A 19,788-nucleotide genomic window follows, 5' to 3' on the forward strand; every position below is an offset into this window, starting at 1 on the left:
GTTTTGCCTCTTCAAAGTCTTCCTTACCACTTCTTCTCCCTCAGATTGAAGCACACTGCCCGCTTGGCTGGGTTTCTAAAATTTTTATGTCAGTTCCTTTGGAAACCAACCCTCTGCATCATTATCTTTCCCCGACTTAAGGAAAGATCATACAGTTATGTTTTGTTTTTCAGCACCGAGTTGCCAGTTCCTTGATGAAAAACAGATTCTGTCATGGCCCTTGGGTTTTCTTGCCTTCTCTCCTGCTTGGAGAACTCGGAGTCTCAGGTTGTCCCGTAGAGCAGAGCATGACTCTGGATCGTCACTCTGGGATTCTTGGAGGGCCTCGTTTCCACACGCCCGGAAATCTGTCCCGCACTGCTGGTTTCCTTGACGGAGAGCAGTCTCCTGACTCCAGGTTTACTCGTCACTGGACCATGTTGCCAAGATTCCTGCCTCCGATTTCTCTGAAGGCATCAAAACCCCAAATTTTAAACTGTGTAGTATTGATTGGCTGAAGACACTGGCTGATTCTTTCAAAACACTTGATATTTCAATTTTAAATATTTCAGTTTGAAAAATAAAATCTTTTGCTTTGGGGCTTATATTAATTTCCAAAGTAAAAAACCATCCAGATATTTCTCAGCTCAAACATCTCCCCTTACTTAAGGGTTCTGGGAGTTCTTGGATCTTACTCCTTTCCCAAAGTCACAACATTTTAGTGTTAGTACATGTGTGTGATTTTAGAAACACTATCGTAAGCGCAGCTTCCATTTATGCCTAGCAAATAAGGCTCATAACTCATTTAGAGTAGTCTTGGGTAGATTTCCCTCTTTTTTCATCTTTGTCCTTATTGGCACCGGAACTTTTTCTAATTTTTTCAAGGTCAAGAAGCAAAGAGAGAGATAGGAGTCTGGCTCTTAAAGCCATATGAGCAGAAACAAATCCCAGTCTTGAATTCATTTTACCCTTGAGGGGTTGGGTTGTCCACGTCACTTCCCTGTGAGTGTGATCTTCGGAGGATTTATAAGAGGAGAACGGGGCTTTTCCTGGCCCCACGAAACAGATGTTTACTCACCATTTGTCTCTTTGCTGCTTGCGCAGGGGCCACTAAGTCCAGCCTGCTGTCCGCACCCAGTATCGTCAGCATGTTTGTGCCAGCACCCGAGGAGTTCACAGATGAGCAGCCGACGGTGATGACTGACAAGTAAGCACACACAGTGACTTCCTTCGCGCTGTTTGTGGAATTTGAGAGTTTGCTCCCTGTGATTATGAGAAAGCATCAGAGGAGGCCTGCTATAATTTGTTCTTCAAGTGCCTGTAGCCATAAGTGTTGGTATGCATTTATTATTCTAGAAACACGGCATCATAGGGGCAGGTAGCGTCCATTTATGCAGAGTCATTTTCAAAAATTTGGACGAATGCAGATAATATCCGCTTACCAATGATTCCAACAATAATTTCACACAAATAAAACCCCTCAACCAGAAGCTTCAAATTGCTAGTATGGGATAAGTTGGAGACTTGATCCTTATTCCCATTCTACCAGCAGGATCTGTTCTCTGAATCTCAAACTGGTTATGTCGTGGTTTGTCAGCCTTCAATATCCCCAGCTTTCTTATAGGATAAACTCCAACTGCCTTCATTCCAAAAGGCCCATTTGATTGTGAAGTCATGGCCTTGCCACTCCTCACCAGGAACTCTTTGACAAACCCTCTCATCGTCTCTCCTCTGTGCTCTCCTCTGTGCTTTCATTGGTGCCCTTCTCTTTGTATTATCTCTGCCTGGTGAACTCCTATTCATGCTTCAAAACCTAATTTAAGGCGGATTCCCTGATTCTATAAGGCAGAATTAGTCATGCCATTCTCCAAGTTTCCATAGTATTTGATGCATCTATCTATTCTACCACTTATCACAGGGTATTTTAATTGTTTAGTTGTGAGCACATACGTGTTCTGTTATATATTGTGAGTTCCCGAGGGCCTGGGACACTTTCTTTTTTGTGTGTGTTAATCCTCACCGGAGGACATTTTTCCCCATTGGTTTTTGGAGAGAGTGTAAAGGAGGGAGGGAGAGGGAGAGGAAGAAAGAAAGAGAAAAAGAAACACTGATGTGAGAGACACATATCCTTTGGTTGCCTCCCACATATGCCCCGACCGGGGCCGGGGATTAAACCTGCAACGAGGTACATGCCCTTGACTGGAAATCGAACCCGAGACCCTTTGGTTTATGGGCTGATGCTCTAACCACTGAGCAACACTGGTCAATGCAGGACTGGGGCACTGTCTTCTGTATTTTATACGCTAAGTTCCCTACACATTGCCTGGCACATCAATGCTTATTCAGTGCACATGATAAAGAATAAGACAGGGTTTTAGGTTTGGAGAGATCTCATTGGAACAAGGAGACTTCCTGGTAAAGGTGACCCAGGTAACAAATGGGGTAGGCTTGTGACAGAAGGAGAGGAGGGAGGGGTGGAAGGGGCTGGTGCAAAGATCCATGTAGCCGACCCCAGCTGACGGGCATCACTGAAGAGTAATGGTGCCTGTGTCGAACAGCCCCTAGGAGTGTCCGCATGGGGAGCACCTCGCTGCTTGTGGAGGACTCTTCCTGGCTTCCGCTTTGGTGTAGTTTCCCCTTGTGTGTTATCCTCCAAGTCCAGTCTCTCCTAGCTGCCTTCCTGCTTGCCTGTGTCTACATTCCATTAATCTTTTTGGCTACAGATGTGAATCTTGTTTTTAAAAAGTCAATTTTAAAGAAATATTTCTATCCCATTCTATTCTATTCTATTCTATTCTATTCTATTCTATTCTATTCTATTCTATTCTATTCTATTCTTTAGAAAGTTTTTGGATGGAAGGGTCATGGTAGCGATCATAGCTCGGGCTCCCTTGCTCTTCCCAGTAGGCTTTCCCTTCACATTATAGAGCTCCCAGCTGTGGCTGCAAAGAAGAGCCTTGGCTTTGGCTGAGATGAATCAAATTGAGCTGCATTAGATATGACGAGGAGCAATAAGCCATCCGTCAGTTAAGAGCAGGTGCATTGTGTTTCTCCTCTCTTTTTCCCCCTTTTTGCTCAGTCCCTCCCCCTGTGCCATTGTGTTTTCACTGGTACATAGTACACTCCGTAGGTGAGGTGACTTCATTAAACTGACCTGAGAGGTAGAAGAGCCTGCTATCCAGGCTCCCCAGGCTTTCTAGAGTGTTCTACTGACCCCAAAATAGGACATTTTTACATGTAAAAGCTTAGGAAAGCTTCCATTTATGTCTAGGCATTTTCCATTTCAGCAAATGAAAAATACCCAGTTTCTGACTATCCCTAGCAGTACTTCCACAGGCATACCACCCCTCAGCTAGAAGCTTGGACTGTTAGTCCAATAGGCACAGTAGTAGTCAGTTGTAGTAGTCAGTTCATGTATAGGCCGGATGTTTGTGAGCTAAAAGGATGTTCGGTGGTCAAAGCAACCTTCCTGGCCCCTGCCATGCGTGCTGGCGACTTCTGTGTCTCTGGAGAGGGTGGCATGGAGTCCCCTATTTACTGTTCGAGTGAGACCCCTGACCTCCTTTGGGGGACTTTCTCCACAAGTGGCTGGATGTAAACCCCTGCTGGCTTCCATGGAAGGCACCTCTCTGTTTCCCTTGCAGATGCCATGACTGTGGGGCCGTCCTTGAGGAATACGACGAGGAGACGCTCGGGCTGGCCATCGTGGTCCTCTCCACGTTCATTCACCTAAGCCCGGACCTGGCGGCCCCGCTGCTGCTGGACATCATGCAGTCCGTGGGGCGGTGAGTGCAGCCGCTGTGGCGTTTGGTGGGAAGGAGCCTCATTCAATTCATATATTGAGATCAAAACGACCAGTTCCAAAGTGAAACGTTGAGTAATCTCGTCGGTGCTTGGTATTGGTGGGATCAACTCAGACTGATTAAAAACACGGAATGAACCAAACTTTTGGTGAATTTCCCAGCTGTGTAGGGTCACGAGTCACAATGTCAGAGCGAAGCCAGAGGAAAATACACCAAGAAAACTGTTGTTTGTTGTCTATTTCTTTATAAGCTACGGGAGGTAACAGTGCTCAGAACTATGAGTTCAGAGTAACCACTTGAAAGGTTTGAGATGTTATTCTTCTTAATCTCCCTGTGCCTGTTTTAAGAGGGTTCTCTAGGCATTTTGTAATCTTGGGGTGGCTCACTTAATTATGCAATTGGGGCATTGGCATATGAGGGGGCAGAAGGGAGGGTCGCAGTTCCACAGTTCTGACTCTGAAAAAGGAAGGATGCACACACCTTGGGAGCAGGGCCTTCCTTCAGCCTGAGCGAGGGAAGATCAAAGTGAGCTGCTTTGAAAAGGTTCATGTTAAGAAACTTCCATATAGTAGATAGGACCTGAGAAGAAAAGTGAAGTGTTTTATGAATATAAGTGAAGTTCAAATTCAGAAACGAATTGTAGCTCTAGCACCAACGACTTATAGAGGATTGACTGAAATTCCACAGGAACGTATTCAGTTTCCAGTCTGAGTGGGCACAGAGCTAGGCGCTGTAGGCTGTGGGCATTGGACCGAGCTGTTGTTCTCAAGTGCTTTGTGGCTTAGTTGTTGAAGGGGACTGCGATGTGTGGACCAAGTGGGTAGCCAGACAAGGTGGGACATGATTAAGAGCTGCAATGAGGGGTATGTGTGGTAAGTGCTATAGAAGTTTAGGATGGAAGTGATTTCTTAGGGAAGTTCTCTGTGGCGGAGGTAGGGGCAAAACTGGATTCTGCGAATTGAATTCCTGGTATTACAGGGAGGGAAAGAGCATGAATCTTAATGGAGCTAAAATTTAATTTTTTTTAATGAAGAAATTATGATTTCAAGTTAAAAACAAACAGGAAAGCATTAAAAACCCATTGGCCCTAAAAGTATATGACTACTTTATCTCCCTCCCCTCAATTTCTCTGCTGTATCCTTAGGAGTATATACAAGTCAGAGATGGTATAACTATTCTACCTTTCACACTTACAAGTAGCCAATATGAAAAGTAAGCCATGAACACGGGAGGTGAAGAGATAATAAAAAATGAATTATTTCTTTTAAGCCCTTGATTTTAACCTCATCATAATAATCGTGGAATAAATTTTACACCAACTACCAACAATACTGTGGAAGTGAGGGTTTTTGTTAACGCCAGGTCACAATTTCTACTCGAATACTTTGCCGTGTTAGAACAGGTAGGATTATTGCTCTGGTCTGTTACCATCTCCTTGGAGTAGCTGATCTAAGTAGTAATGGATATAAAGGGGTTTTATTTTTTGTTTTTACATTAAGAGAGAATAAACTCTGTTCAAGCATGGCCAACTGTTAAGATGGAAACACGAGCTTTAAAGAAAAGTAAAGGAAAAACAGCAGACACATTTTTACATACACACACACACACACACACATATACATATATATATATATATATATATATATTTTATTTTATTTTTTTTAAATCTCTACCTCTTTGGGGGAGACTGGGAGAGAGCATTTAAATCAGGAGTGGGGAACCTTTTTTCTGCCAAAGGCCATTTGGATATTTACAACATCATTCACAGGCCATACAAAATTATCAACTTAAAAATTATGTTCCTATGAAAAAAGCTCCTCGATTTATTGAATTTCGAGTCCGCCCGCTGTTGCCTTGGCAGCGCCAGACCAAATGATATGGCCCATGGGCTGGATGTAAAGCAAGTTTCCAGAATTCTTAACCCCAACTGATTCAGCAAACCTGCCAATAAAACAGATTCAGCAATCACCTGATTCAAGGCTTCCTTGAATGCCTCTCTTCCACATGAGGTCATGCGCATGCACGAACAGTGGTTTATTTGTTCTAGTCCCACAGGAACTATTTCCAGGGTGTTCTACGAGTATGTAAGTTCAGCACCCTTTCATTTATCACCCAAGCCTTTCCAAATGATTTTGTAATTTGCTCTCTATTTATATCCCTCTTAAAATTTACCCACCCTGCCCTGGCCCATGTGGCTCAGTTGGTTGGAGTATCATCCTGTACATCAAAAGGTGGTGGGTTTGATTCCTGGTCAGGGGTACATACCCAGGTTGCAGGTTTGATCCCTGGTCGTGTGTGTACGGAGGCAACCAATCAATGTTTCTCTCTCACTCTCCTAAAATCAATAAAAACATATCCTCAGGTGAGGATTTAACAAAAAGTTAAAAAAAATTACCCACCCCTTTTTCTAGGTACAGCCTTCAAGATCACATTTACTGCATCATTAATTACTGTTGATTTCACTTGCCGATGTTTATCTTTTCACTGTAGTATCATTAGCATGAGAAGGCCCATGACCAAAGCAACTGGGAATGGTGTCTGGTGTTAGAGGTTGCTGGACCCTCTATTTCTCTCCAAATGTGTTCTTGGCTCAGATCACTCTCTTGTGGTCTTAAGCAAATAAATTGGTAGCATTTTCTTTATTAGTTTTTATTTATTTATTTTCTATTGATTTCAGAGAGGAAGGGAAAGGGAGAGAGAGAAACATCAGTGAGAGAGAATTATTGATCAGCTGTCTCCTGCACACCCCCTACTGGGGATTGAGTCCACAACCTAGGCATGTGTCCTGACCAGGAATCGAACCATGACCTCCTGGCTCATAGGTCAGTGTTCAGCTACAGAGCCACACCAGCGAGGCTGTTTCTTTAATATCTTACTGATCATGGCATGTTTTTCTATACCTACAAATTTAGTATATTCTCTTTCTGTACCTATAGATGGTTTCCATGTGCACAGAACCATATAGTTTTCAAAAGCTTCATGTTATTTAATGATTACTTAACCTAATACATTTCTCAATTTGTTCTTTCAACTTGAGAAATAGCTGACAGATACCCCTGTTACTCATTTTGCTATCTTAGAGAGGTGTTTACAACTTGTGACTTGTTTGTGGTTAGGGTTCAGAGGCTGTATACAAAGAAATGAATTTTGAGTTAATATGGGGTGGAGTGGGTCACATGCTATTCTGATACCTCTCTGACCTGGCTGTAGAGGCCATTTTGCAGATTGGCTGGGTGATATTAAACCAACTTAACTGTATGCATTTCTGTGGAAATAATCTGATTTGATGCAGAAATCAGTTCTCAGGAACTAGGTTAAATTGAACCCTGTAGCCTGACCACTGTGTGGGCCCTCTGCCCCTGGTCAAGGGAATTGTCAATGGTTTCACATGTCTCGCTGTCTAAACCAGATCCACACGGGTCCTATTGCAGTACTATGCACTTGATCATGAAGGCCTAAGATATTCATGTGACTGTTTACTTATTTCCTAGATTGGCATCCAGCACTACTTTTTCTAATCAAGCAGAAAGGTAAGATCCTAAAGTGAGCCCAAATCTCACTTTCCTTTTGTCTTTTGTGCTTGTCCATCCCATTTCTAAAACAGCAGAGTGTGTACCATGGAAGGAATATTGTTAGTTCAGTTGCTGCTCCCGAGAGCACGTGTCCATTTCCTCTTCACACCTTCATTCATTCCTTCATGCGTTCACTCATTTTAGTCAGTAAGTATTTTTGAGCCCACTCTGTACCAGGCATTGTGCTAGATGCTAGATTTCAACTCGGGGCAAAATGGACATGATCCTGACCTTGTAAGGCTCACAGACTGTCTTGGAGGCAAACATGAACAAAATATTTGCACAAGTTTATAATTGTAAACAGGACTGAGTGCTGTGAACAAAAAGTGTAGTGAGACGTGTGTAACATTCATTTATTCCACAAGTATTTATGGAGTGACAAGTAGGAACTGAGGATATGGTAGTTAACAAAGAGCAAATCCTAGCTCTCATAGAACTTGTATTCTAGTTGAGGAGGTAGACAATAAGCAAATTAATGAGGAAACTGGTCTGTGATTTAATATCAGTTAGTGCTGAATGCTATGAAAAATAATCAGGTAAGTCCAGGAGATAGAGAGCTACTGGACTTACTTTAGATCTAATAGTCAAGGCAGCCTCTGAGGAAGTGGCATTTGAACAAAATCTGTAAAGGGGAGTTGCATCCATGCAGCAATTAATAGAAAGAATCTTCCAGGCAGAGGAAGCAGCAAGGCCCGTAAGTCAGGAGAGGACCTGGTGTCTTTGGGGAACAAGACTAATGTGGGCTGGAGCAGAATGAGCATGGAAGGAGGGGCTGGGGTGAGATGGCAGGGGTAATGGGAGGCCAGTCCAGGCAGAGCCCAGGAGGCCATTGTAAGAAGTCCGACTTTTACCGAGTGAAACAGGGAGTGAGGAGCGATGTGACTTAACTTGCTTTATCACACATCCAACCATGTATCCAGTCGCCATCCATTTTATTTCTGAATGCATTTCAAAGTAATTTTCAGACATCAGCATACTCCCCCAGTATGCTAATTCTTCAGCAGAGTTATCATTAACTAAAGTTTGGTTTTTATTTATGTTTCTTTCTAATGCAGAATTTACATACAAGAATGTGTACATATCTTAAGTGTACATTAACTGAGTTTTGACAAATACATACACCTGCATAACCCAAACCTCTGTCAAAATGTAGAACATTACCATCACCCCCAGAAAGTTCCCTCATGCATCTTCCTAATCTCTACTCCCCACCCGCAGAGGCAAACACCACCGTGAATTTTCCCACCATACAGCTTCCTGTAAATGGAATTACTCTTTTGTGTCTAACGCCTTCTACTTAGCATCATGCTTTTGAGATTCATCCATGTTTTTACGTGTATCAGTAGTTAGTTTCTTTTTCAGAGCTGATTTCCTCTTTCTTCTGGTAACTCACCCCCTAATCACTCAGGGAATAACCTTTCTAATGCTTTAATCTGAGGGGCAGGGCCACATAATCATCCTGGCTCCCTCTTTTGACATGCAGAGATGGAACAGAGGGTCAAGGGGGAAGCCGCACACATCAAAGTCCTATCCATTGTACAAGGACCAACTCAGAGCCCCTCACCCCCCAAAACTTCCCAGCTTTCCCACTAGGAAGGAATGAACACCCCCCTTCCTGTATTTTCTCCTCAGAGAAGCTCTCTCTTTTAGCCAGTGACGCTTTCTGGGAGGATCTGGCTGATAGTCATCAGCCTGCGTTCTAGTCCTGACTCTGCCAGTCTCTGGACTTGTAGTCTTTGAAGGTCACCTTTCACCTCTGAGTCTCGAAACCCTCATCTGTACACCGGGGTGGCTGGAATTAGCCTGCGGCCACCCTGACACTTCCTGGTTGTCTCTTTCTAAAAACTTGTTAACAGGATTCTATGTGATTAGACTATTTCATCTCACGGATGAAAATGACAATAAGACATTCCATCCGTGGGTTGGTACATGTAAATGCCTGACCTCTAAATAAGTAAGAAAATAAATACCTAACCTCATGCTGTTTGTCCCGTGATTCCTTGTCTTTCCTTTCCCTGCTCACCCCCAGCATGATGGTTCCGGGCAATGCAGCGGGCGTGGCCAAGCAGTTTCTGCGCTGCATCTTCCATCAGCTGGCCCCCAACGGCATCTTCCCACAGCTGTTCCAGAGCACTATCAAAGGTAATTCATCCGTGGGGAGTGCAGGCTCCATTGACGTGGCTGGTCGCCGGAAACCAGAACCTTACTAAATCTGACTGCTCACTTTCCAGATGGGACTTTTTTACGGACCTTAGCCACGTCTCTGATGGACTTCAATGAGCTGAGCTCTATTGCTGCTCTCAGTCAGCTCCTGGAGGTAGGTCTGCTTTGATGACACTCTAAGCTCCCACTGAAATCCCTGCTGAGGGGGAAAGTCATTTAATTTAAAATTTAAAGTAAACAATTTTAATTTAAACTAATTTAAAGTTTAAAAATTAATTTAAAAATTGCCAATGCATAGGCAAGTGTCAGTTAGACATTGTTGTTTTGAATGAATTTACGATTTACTTAAAGCGTCTCGACACCCTCAACCAACGGATGGATGCCGACCATGGAGGACTCACCTCTGAGTACTTCCTACCTTTCTAAGGTGCGGTGGGTAGAGCAGTGTGCACTGTGTCATGAGACTTGGATTCAAGTGTCAGTTTCACTTATTCAATGTATCACGAGATTTGGATTCAAGTCCTGCTTATCTGATGTATCACTATCATGAGACTTGAAGTCAATTCTCAGCTCCACTCAGTCGTTGCATTGTGAGACTTGAATTCATGTCTCAGGTCCTCTGCTTATTAGCTCTCTCAATTAGCTTGGAGTGTTGGCAGGTTGCCATAGGGACTTTGCTGCTGGTCATTACTCTTAGTCTCTGGCCCATAGAGTTTCCCGCAAGCATCATTCATTGTATCTCTTTAGCACCTAACTACACCAATTGTAGATCTTTAAATGATGTTTTTCTTACTTAACATTTCACCTTTCCACACTGAGTCAATGATCACCATTTTTCCCCCTACATTTGTCCAAATGTGTTGATTTTTCTCTGTACTCCTGCCAGTTGCAATGCTTACCCTATATAGTAGGTGCACAACACAATTATAGCCTGAATATGTGATTTTTTAAAATTGGTCTTTACCAAGTAGCTACACAAATTCCCATGCTGTTTCAGCAGTTGATCGCCTCTGCTTTTGTTTTTAGGGTCTAAATAACAAAAAGAACTTACCAGCAGGGGGTGCTATGATACACTGTTTGGAAAACATTGCTACCTTCATGGAAGCTCTGCCCATGGATTCTCCTAGTAGCCTCTGGACCACAATCAGCAGCCAGTTTCAGACATTTTTTGTCAAGCTGCCTGGTGTTTTGCCTCTGAAGGTAAGCTGAGCCCAGGATTTCATTTTAAATTACTCTGTTCTGTTTGCAGACCCTCCACCTCGTTTCCTAAAGGGCTGTCTGGAATCTCTGTTAGCCCTCGAATGGAGAATATTATGTAGGTTGTTCTCTCGGAGTGACCGCTATATGCAGTGAGCATTTTGACTTAGCGATTTCGTGTTTCCAGTTTATAGAAAAAATTGTCAAGGAGATATTAAGTAAATACTTAGGTAAATGAATGGTTTTCTCTAAAAGGAGACCACACATACATGGAAAGCTTCGATTTTAGAGAATGACCTAAATGGAAGTGATTGCTATGTATTTGTGAATACTGTACTTGCAAGAACAAGATGATATTCTCGATGGCTTTTGCACCCTCCTCTCTCCAGCCCACCCTCCAAGAATGCACACACCAGGGCCTCGCTGGAAATCTGATAGCCTAGGGAACATTTTCAGCATGAGTCCACGACACGTGAAAACAGAATCCTATACTGTTGAGGCCGGAAGAGACCTATGAAAACCATCCTTTCCAATGTCCCCATTTTCCAGATGGGGACTGCATATTCACAGAAGCAGTGGCAGTGTGAGGATTAGAACTCCCTGACTCCCAGTCCAGGGTCCTTTCCATGAACAGACCTCTAGAGTCCTTCTAAAGCTGGGGTGACTCAGAGTCCTTCTAAAGCTGGGGTGACTCGAAGCATTCTGGGCTCTACAACTGCGAGGAAGAGGCGGTTGGTGGTGGCCATTGCTATGTCTGTGAACCTCATTTGCTCCACACGTTTTTTGTGCTCTATGCCGATCACAGATAGAAGTATTCAACTTGTTAATGAATCACTTGTTAATCTGACAGGTGAAGTTACATGTTAGCATCACCTCTTCTAAATTGAGTATCACATGTATGTAAAATGATTTATAAAGACCAATTGCCTCTGATAATACCTTTTTTCCAAATTGGCAGATGTGGAAAATGTGACCCCCACATAGGTTCTGAAAGGATGATAATCCAGGGACCCATAGTTTGGTGCTGCTTTCTTTGAGTTTGCAGTTATGTGAGAAGCAGGAATACTGAGATCTTTACTCTCTCTCATATCTTTTGATTCTTGTCTACCCACAAGTCTGGAGTAGCTGAATAAATCCAAGCAAAGGGATTAGTACTTTGAAACCATGTACATATATAGCTGCTGTACATAAGCATGTAGGAAATCAAGTACACACATTTTAAGTTGGCCACATGGAACCTCACTAAGACCAGAGAGCCATCCAGAGCCATCTGTTGCTTAAGAGGAGGGCTAGGGCTAGCCTGGTAAATTCAAATACTGATAGGTTGCTGCTATAGTCAAAATATTAAACTTGATTCCTGGCCAGTGTTCCTCAATGGTTAGAGCATTAGCTCATAGACCGAAGGGTCTTAGGTTTGATTCCTGGTCAAGGGCATGTACCTGAGTTGCAGGTTTGTCTCTCTCTCTCTCTCTCTCTCTCTCTCTCTCTCTCTCTCTCTCTCTCTCTCCCTTCCACTCTCTATAAAAAAAAAAATCAATGGAAAAATATTCTTGAGTAAAAATTAACAAAAAGAAAAAAAATATTAAACTTGAACACTGACCAGTTTGGACATATTGCCAGTTGCAAACAACTGACAAGTCTAAATTGTGACATCCAGTCCTGTCCACAGGGACCACCCTGACTGCCCACAGGAGTGAAATGAGATAAGGGAATAAGAAGAATCCAGACCCTTACAAACTGGACAGCACCAGTCCCTTCCTACAGGGTCAGCTGCTACTCCTCTCCAGCCAACTGCTATGTGGGAATGCAGGCCTCATGCTGTTGATCTTACCATGTTTTCCAAAGTGTTATTTCCTGATTTTTTAAAACACTACAGGGACCTGATGAGCAGCCAGTTTTCAGCCCCTGGTTCAAAGTAATGTAAATGTCACATCCACTCTGATGGATATTGAGCAGATTAAATAGACCGATGTTTCCCTTAGGAAGTACTTGTGAAATACTTTCAGAACTTCAGAACGTGTGGGAAAACTTGCCCTGCTAGATCAGATCTGGGCCCTGCTTCTGATTGATTACCTTCTGCTTTTGTTGTTGTTGTTAATCAACAACAACAACAAAAGCATGATATTTTTTCCATTGATTTTTAGAGAGAGTGGAAGGGAAGGAGGGAGGGAGAGAGAGAAGGAGAGAGAGAAACATCGATGTGAGAGAGACACATAGATTTTCCCCAGGTTTTTGTCACGTCTTTTGGTAGCAGAGGAAGGGCAGATGAAACTGGTTTTTATTTGGATTAATAAGTTTAATGGTTTTAAATCGATTTAAGTTCTTTTTCAACATGACCTTTAACAAATTAGTGTACCTCTGTAGATGTGGGCACATTTAATATCTACCTATCCACCTATCTGTTAATCCATCCATCCGTCTGTGTGTCCAATTCTCTAACGCTATCTGATTTTATTTTAGGGATATATCTTTGAGAAATAGTTTAAGAACTATGTTTAATTATTTAATTGTTTAACATTGTTTAATACATATTTTTTAAAACCTGAGAATGATTTTTATCAACATGAATATATGGCAATGAAAACTGTAAGGAGGCAGCTATATCTCAGATTTTATTTCCTAAAGTAAATGCTTATAGGAAATATATGAAGCAAAGATATATTAAGAAGGGTACCAACTTTGATTTTTTTCGTATTTGTTCACAGTGTTCTTTGGATTCCAGTTTGAGAATTATGATTTGCCTCTTGAAGATCCCCTCTACCAATGCCACAAGGGTATGTATGTTTCAGACAAACAACACCAGTTGGTATTTAGTTATGTTTTAACCTGCAAAGAAAGCACGGAGCATTACTGAAGAAGCAGTTATTGCGTGCTGAATGCTTCACTTTCAGTCTCCTTCAAGTGTCTAGTGTGAAGAGCTCCAATATATCACCGTATCATTTTTAATAATTGGTCCTCTTAGTGTGGGGCCATGTCCATCAGTCTGTCCTCGATACTATGAACAAGGTGATCCTTCTAAACACAGATCTCATCACATTAATTCCTTGCTTTAAGATCTTTGATACTTTCTCATTTCTTTTAGGGTAATGTCCAAAATGCCTAAATGTGGCATCAGAAGAAGGTACTTCATTAACTTGCCAGCCTACCTTTCCAATTTAGTCTTCGGCTACCTGTCCCATCCCCCATGCCTCCTGCCTACTTTCAGAATCATCATCATCATCAAAGCAACCCCACTGTTTTTGAGCACTTACCATGTGGCAGGCATTGTGCTAACTGCTTTACATTTATAGTCTTATTTAATTTCATACTTCCTTGCCTTTGCTTAGGCCATTTCCTTTACTTGAAATGCTTTATATCCTTGTCAGTGAGGCGAACTTCTCAATCTTCATAATGAGAATTTGAATTTCAATTAAAAATGCTCATATTCTCTGTAGCAACTTCCTCCTCTGTCATATCCCATAGTACTTGATAGAGCTCTCTGAATTAGCTCTTACATTGTACTGACGTCTCCCCAGTGAGACTGAGCTTCCTGAATTCCAGCATTGCGTCCCGTTCACCTTTGTGTTCCTGGCTTCATTTCTGGGCTGCGTTATATGCAATGGTGCGTTAGTTTGTACTGCAGCGGCTTGTGGCTATTAGTTAATATACCAAGAAGGCACATTTCCTGTAATTTTTACCTTGAATGTGCTTTCACAGACTCATGGTTTATGCTGGAAAGTTGCAAAGAGATCATTTGGTCTAATCTGTTCATTAACAGTTAAGGGAAAGGCTCAGAGAGATGAAGTCTTGGCCAAGGTTACAGAGCTGGTTAATGGACCTTCGGTCCTTTGATTTCAAGTTCCTTGATTTTTCTGTTGCACCATAAAGCCATACTGCTTTGCTGGATAAAAGAGCAAATTTCTATGTAGGTTTGAATTGAGGTTTCTTTGTCTCTTGGCAAGCAGGGATGCATTATATATCAACAGAGACATATTCCTGTCCCCATTCATCCATCATCCAAGGCAACATTTATACAGAGCAAAGAATGCTGAATCAGCAGCACTACTTCAAAGCGTTTCTTTTTAAGATTTATTTTATGTGGAAAGTACTACATGGGTTTATGTGGGGAATACAAACAAATTACAGATATAATTCCTACCCTCAGGGGCAACTCACATGTAATGAATTCATTTTATATCAATAAGGAAAAAGGATCTTAAAATGACCATATCCTTTGATTTAGTCATTTGCTTTCTGGGACTCTATTCTAAGGAATAAGAAGAAAATGCAAATATTGTGCAAAAACCTATTTATTGGGATGTTATAATGAAATGGACTTTGTGGTCATTGAAATGGATGATTATGAAGAATTAAGTAGCATTGGACATTACTTTTGTTATTATATTAACAAAATGTAGGATTGTATATGTGTAAGATTTCAACTTATAAACTTGTGTGCCACAAAGAAGGGAAATATAACAAAATGTTATCACTGGGTGGTAGGATTATGGGTGACTTTTATTTCCTCATCCGTATTTTCTACAGATCCCGCATTTACACATGGAACAGGTATTACTTTGGTAAACCGGACAGTTAGGGCTGTAGAGGTTCAGAGGTAGTGGAAATAATGACATGGGAGTCTTTTGGATCCAAATTTAAATAATCCTGTCTTCCCCACAGAGCATTTCTGCCTCTGGAAAATTGCCCTGCAATTTGGTTTTGAATCCCATTCGATATCTGCATGGCTTTGAGCAAGTTACTTCCTGCTTAACTGCCTCAGCTGCAGCATAGGGGTGCTAAAGCTTCAGAGTTACGAAGCAGATCGCAGCTAATAGTGATGGAGGGCTTACTGTTGCCAAGTAGGTTATATATGTTATCCCCTTTAATTCTCACAACAGCACAATGACATGGAGGCCATTGTTGCCCGCCCTTTACAGAGGAGAGACACAAGTCCAGAGAGGTTCAATCACCGATCCAAGGTCACAGAGAGCTGGAGTTTGAAAACACGTGTGTGAAACTCTAGACTTGTGTCCTTAACTATTGTAACATACTGTCTCCCCAGGATTGTTATAGGAATTTGGATAAGAGAAACTATATGAAAGCATCTCACTCTGCCTGATACTTAGTAGGTGCTCCATAAATGTTTATAAATGGCTTCAGAAAGCATGTGGATTAAAATCGACCCTTTGTGGGTGGATTTCAGATGTGGAAAGCAAACCTGACGATACCTTTCTGATGTTAAACCTTGGCAGGGAGCTAGGTTCTGAAGAGTGGTATCTAAGCTAATCGTGCTTTGGTGCTCACATGCCAGGCTTGGTTTGTGCTACCTAACTGAGGTGACAAACTTTGAGAGGAGCTGGATCTGATGAATACATAGAGGCCTGGGGGTTCTGAAAAGTAGAGTGGGAGATCTAATGCAAACCTCACAGAGTCTCGGCAGCTGGGGGCGCACATGAGGATAGCATTGGAATTAGGTGGGTTTAAAAATGATGCTGTCTGGAAAAAAATGCTTTTATTAAGCAATAAAGTGATTAAACCATGCTCTTCAAGCCATTGATTGAACGTGTAGTTCTGTTCTCGTTAGACCAACAGCGTTGGTACAGTAGCCACCTGGCAAGAGATTTTAAATAAAAAGAAAAGAGTGATCCCATTAAAGTATCTTAAGACTTTAATACTTTTCAAAATGAAAGACTCAGCAATGGATTTTATTTGGCCCCAATCTCATTGCAGAGTTTGTTGGAACCGTTTTCAAAACTGCTCAGCTTTGTAATTCAGAATGCTGTCTTCACTCTGGCCTACCTGGTGGAGGTGTGTGGCTTATGTTACCGAGCTTTCACTAAGGTAAGTGTGCATAGTTGTGTCAAATCCCTGTTAGGCTAATTGCTTCAATATAGTTTTAAAATGGGTAATTCTACTGAGGTCTAATAAATATCATTGGAAAGAAACACTGTACATCTACATATATAAAAGCCTAAGTGACCGTTGGACTATTCGACCAGCTGACTGTTCGACCGTCCAACTGGTAGCTATGACATGCAATGACCACCAGGGGGCAGATGCTCTGACTGGTAACTATGATGTGCACTGACCACCAGGGGGCAGACGCTCAACGCAGGAGCTGCTGAGCTGCAGTGACTTGTCAGCTGTGGTTCTCAGGTGATGCACCCAGAACCAGAGAGGAAGGAGCCTGATTCCAGGATGTATCACCCGAGAATTGCCCTCTCTCAATCTGGGACCCCTCGGGGGATGTCAGAGAGCTGGTTTTGGCCCGATCCCCACAGGGCAAGCTGGGGGACCCCACCAGTGCATGAATCCATGCACCGGGCCTCTAGTATATACATAAAGTGTCTTAAATATGCAAATTTGGAGGATTGAAAATCATATAGTTTAGAAGAGAAGAGCTATTTAAAAAATATTTTTATTGATTTCAGAGAGGAATGGATAGGGAAAGAGAGATAGAAGCATATTGATAAGAGAGAACCATTGATCCACTGCCTCCTGCGTGCCCCCACTGGGGATTGAGCTCTCAACCCAGGCATGTGCCCTAACCAGGAATCCAAACCATGAATTCTTGGTTCATAGGTTGATGCTCTCCCACTGAGCCACACTGGCCAGACAAGAGAAGAGGTATTTTGAATAAAATGAGATAATGGTCTAAATGACCTCTTAAAGTCCTTTTCAAGTTTACCCATGATTAGTGGGCTAGCCGTCACTACATATTATTTTATACCCAAAGTAGAAAAAAATTGGGCAGTCACTTGTAAAAGCCTGTGAAGAGCTCCTTAAGTCTCATCATTTATCTGTCTCCCCAGTGCTGGGTTCTCGGCCTCTGAGATTGTAATCTCATCTTTTGTCATCTTGCCTTAATAATACTTTCTCTATTGCATTATCTTTAGATCCCCTGCCCCACCACTGACGAAGTGGAAAACTACTGCCTGCCCAGTGCATATAGCAGCCTTGTTGGAGCTGGTAGACACTAATGGAAAAGCAGGAGGCATTTCTGTCCCTTTACGAACAATGTGCAAATCTTACTTTTCCAATTTCCAAGTTTATTTTCAATGGGGTCTCTGTTTCTGCTGTTTTCTTGAATGTTCAGAATGCTTCTTTATTCATGTTGTTCACTTCTGTAAGCCCTTTATTTTCCTCATAAAAATCTAATTTTATACCAAGGCTTTAATTCTATTTAAAACACTGTTGTGTCATTTCTTTCTATTTTGTGTCCACTCTGCCATGTTAAGTGTTCCGTGATAATCCTCTCTTTAGTCTTTCTGATTATAAACCATTACTCTGCCTGGAACGGTATGCTTCCTGATTACCAAAATAACCAGCATTTTGTCTTTTTTCAAATCCTTCCTGAAAAATAACTTTTTCCTTCTTTTAACTTAAAAAAATTGATCTATAGGACACAGCACCAAATAGGATGAAAAGATGCTCCATATTTAAAAGTCATTTTCTTTATGCTTGATTTATTTAAACTAATACATTTTCCTAGAGGAAGAACCATAATGAGTTTGAATTTTTTAAGTTGTCCAATATTGGTATTAATGACAGGGGACCTCCCACATCCTACTCTCGTCACCCTTTCTCATTTTTCAACTTGAAATGAATGAATGTTACTTACAGAAAGCTTCAATCTAGGGTGTTCCCATCTACTTCATAGATAATGAGAAACTGTAAGAAATAGTTAAATAGCAGTATCTAATCAAGCCTTCTCTCTATTTAATAAAAAGAAAGGGCATGGAAATATAAGGGACTTGGAGACTTCTCTTTCTGTCAATCTGGCAGCCTAGATAACCTGAAAATTGCCCCACTTAAACACCAGAAATGCTGGATGAAATAAACATGATTTTAAAAATTGAGCTAATTTTATAAAAATGAAAGGAGACAAAAGTGCAAAGGAAATCGAGAACCAGAGGGGTAAGCATGTAAGCTAATATTGTAGAAGTCTTGAGATAGGGAAGGGGTTGGTGGTGCTTGTTTTGGTAACTTAGTGGCTTGAGTTTGAAAGCCCACACAGAGAAAGCAGATGAGGTCTTGGGACTATTTTAGGCTGGGAATTGGAATTGAGTCATCCCCAGCAGAAAGAACCCTTGAAAGGCTATCCATTTGTTAAAAGGGTGATTTGGAAAGAATATATTCTTATATTGGAGGTGACAAAGAATGGGATCTGTATAATCTGAGAACTGAGAGAAAGATTTATAGTGACGTTGAGAATTAGTAAACATGAACCTACCTTTGAACATGTTTATAATTTGATTTACATTACCTACATGCTCTGTGAACCCCCAAACTAAAAAGTCAAGTAACATAGGTACTAAGCAAGGAATAGCATTCGAGTGTCTGGCAGAAGCAAACCTGAAGTCAATCCTCAAACCTCTCTGGAGGGATATGCTTTCGACCCAGGCCTAACAGGATTTCCACAAATAAGATCCTGATGAACATGAGCTCAGAACCTAAAATTATAAATCATATGAAGAAATAATCCACCATGAGCTAGATAACAGTCAACAAACAGCAACATTATTTTCCCCCTAAGGTTTTCCAATATTAGAACTATGTGATAGAGATTATAAAACATACTTTGAATGATAATCATGCAAAGGAGAATTAAAAACATGAGAAGAGATTTAGTCACTTAAAAAAACACATCCAGAAAGATTTGAAAAAAGTAGGAAGTCTAGAAATGAAATAGTCACTGACATAAAAAACTTGATGGACAGGTTAAACAGCAAATTAGATATAGCCAAAGAGGGAATTGGTAAAATGGCAAGTAGAACTGAAGAAATTATATAGTATGCAGCAAAGAGAGATGAAGAGATGACGATGAGAAAAAGAAGTGTTTCAGAGAAGGGAACGTAGGATTCTTAGCAATTCTAGAATTGATTTAAGTCAGTAATGCTTTGATTCAGGAAACACAATGAGCACTGAAAGTATTACAAATAAACTAAAAATTTACCTGCTCGTGTCATACACTACATAAGTAAGGTACAAATTGATAGAACAACCAAGACAGATAAAAATTTTTAAGAGCAAGCAAAAGAAAGACACTTTGTAGATAGACTGACAACAAACTTCTCAACAGCACAGTGGAAGCC

At 41.5% G+C, this 19,788-nt stretch overlaps 1 protein-coding gene across 8 annotated transcripts in view; it reads left to right on the top strand.

Annotated features, from left to right (window-relative positions):
- UNC79 (unc-79 homolog, NALCN channel complex subunit) overlaps positions 1–19,788 on the top strand; it is a 218,381-nt gene that overhangs the window by 161,781 nt on the left and 36,812 nt on the right. For 7 of the 8 annotated variants that reach the window (XM_080687550.1, XM_080687552.1, XM_080687553.1 and 4 more), the window contains 8 exons: positions 1,084–1,186; positions 3,624–3,764; positions 7,274–7,312; positions 9,384–9,496; positions 9,586–9,671; positions 10,544–10,717; positions 13,420–13,488; positions 16,424–16,534. In XM_080687550.1, coding sequence (XP_080543676.1) covers positions 1,084–1,186; positions 3,624–3,764; positions 7,274–7,312; positions 9,384–9,496; positions 9,586–9,671; positions 10,544–10,717; positions 13,420–13,488; positions 16,424–16,534 — 836 coding nt within the window. Of the gene's footprint in view, positions 1–1,083; positions 1,187–3,623; positions 3,765–7,273; positions 7,313–9,383; positions 9,497–9,585; positions 9,672–10,543; positions 10,718–13,419; positions 13,489–16,423; positions 16,535–17,589; positions 17,790–19,788 lie in introns of those variants that run through there. The other variant, XM_080687556.1, reaches the window with a different exon arrangement.

This window comes from Plecotus auritus, assembly GCF_963455305.1.
Source record: "Plecotus auritus genome assembly, chromosome: 1".
Classification (NCBI taxonomy): domain Eukaryota; kingdom Metazoa; phylum Chordata; class Mammalia; order Chiroptera; family Vespertilionidae; genus Plecotus; species Plecotus auritus.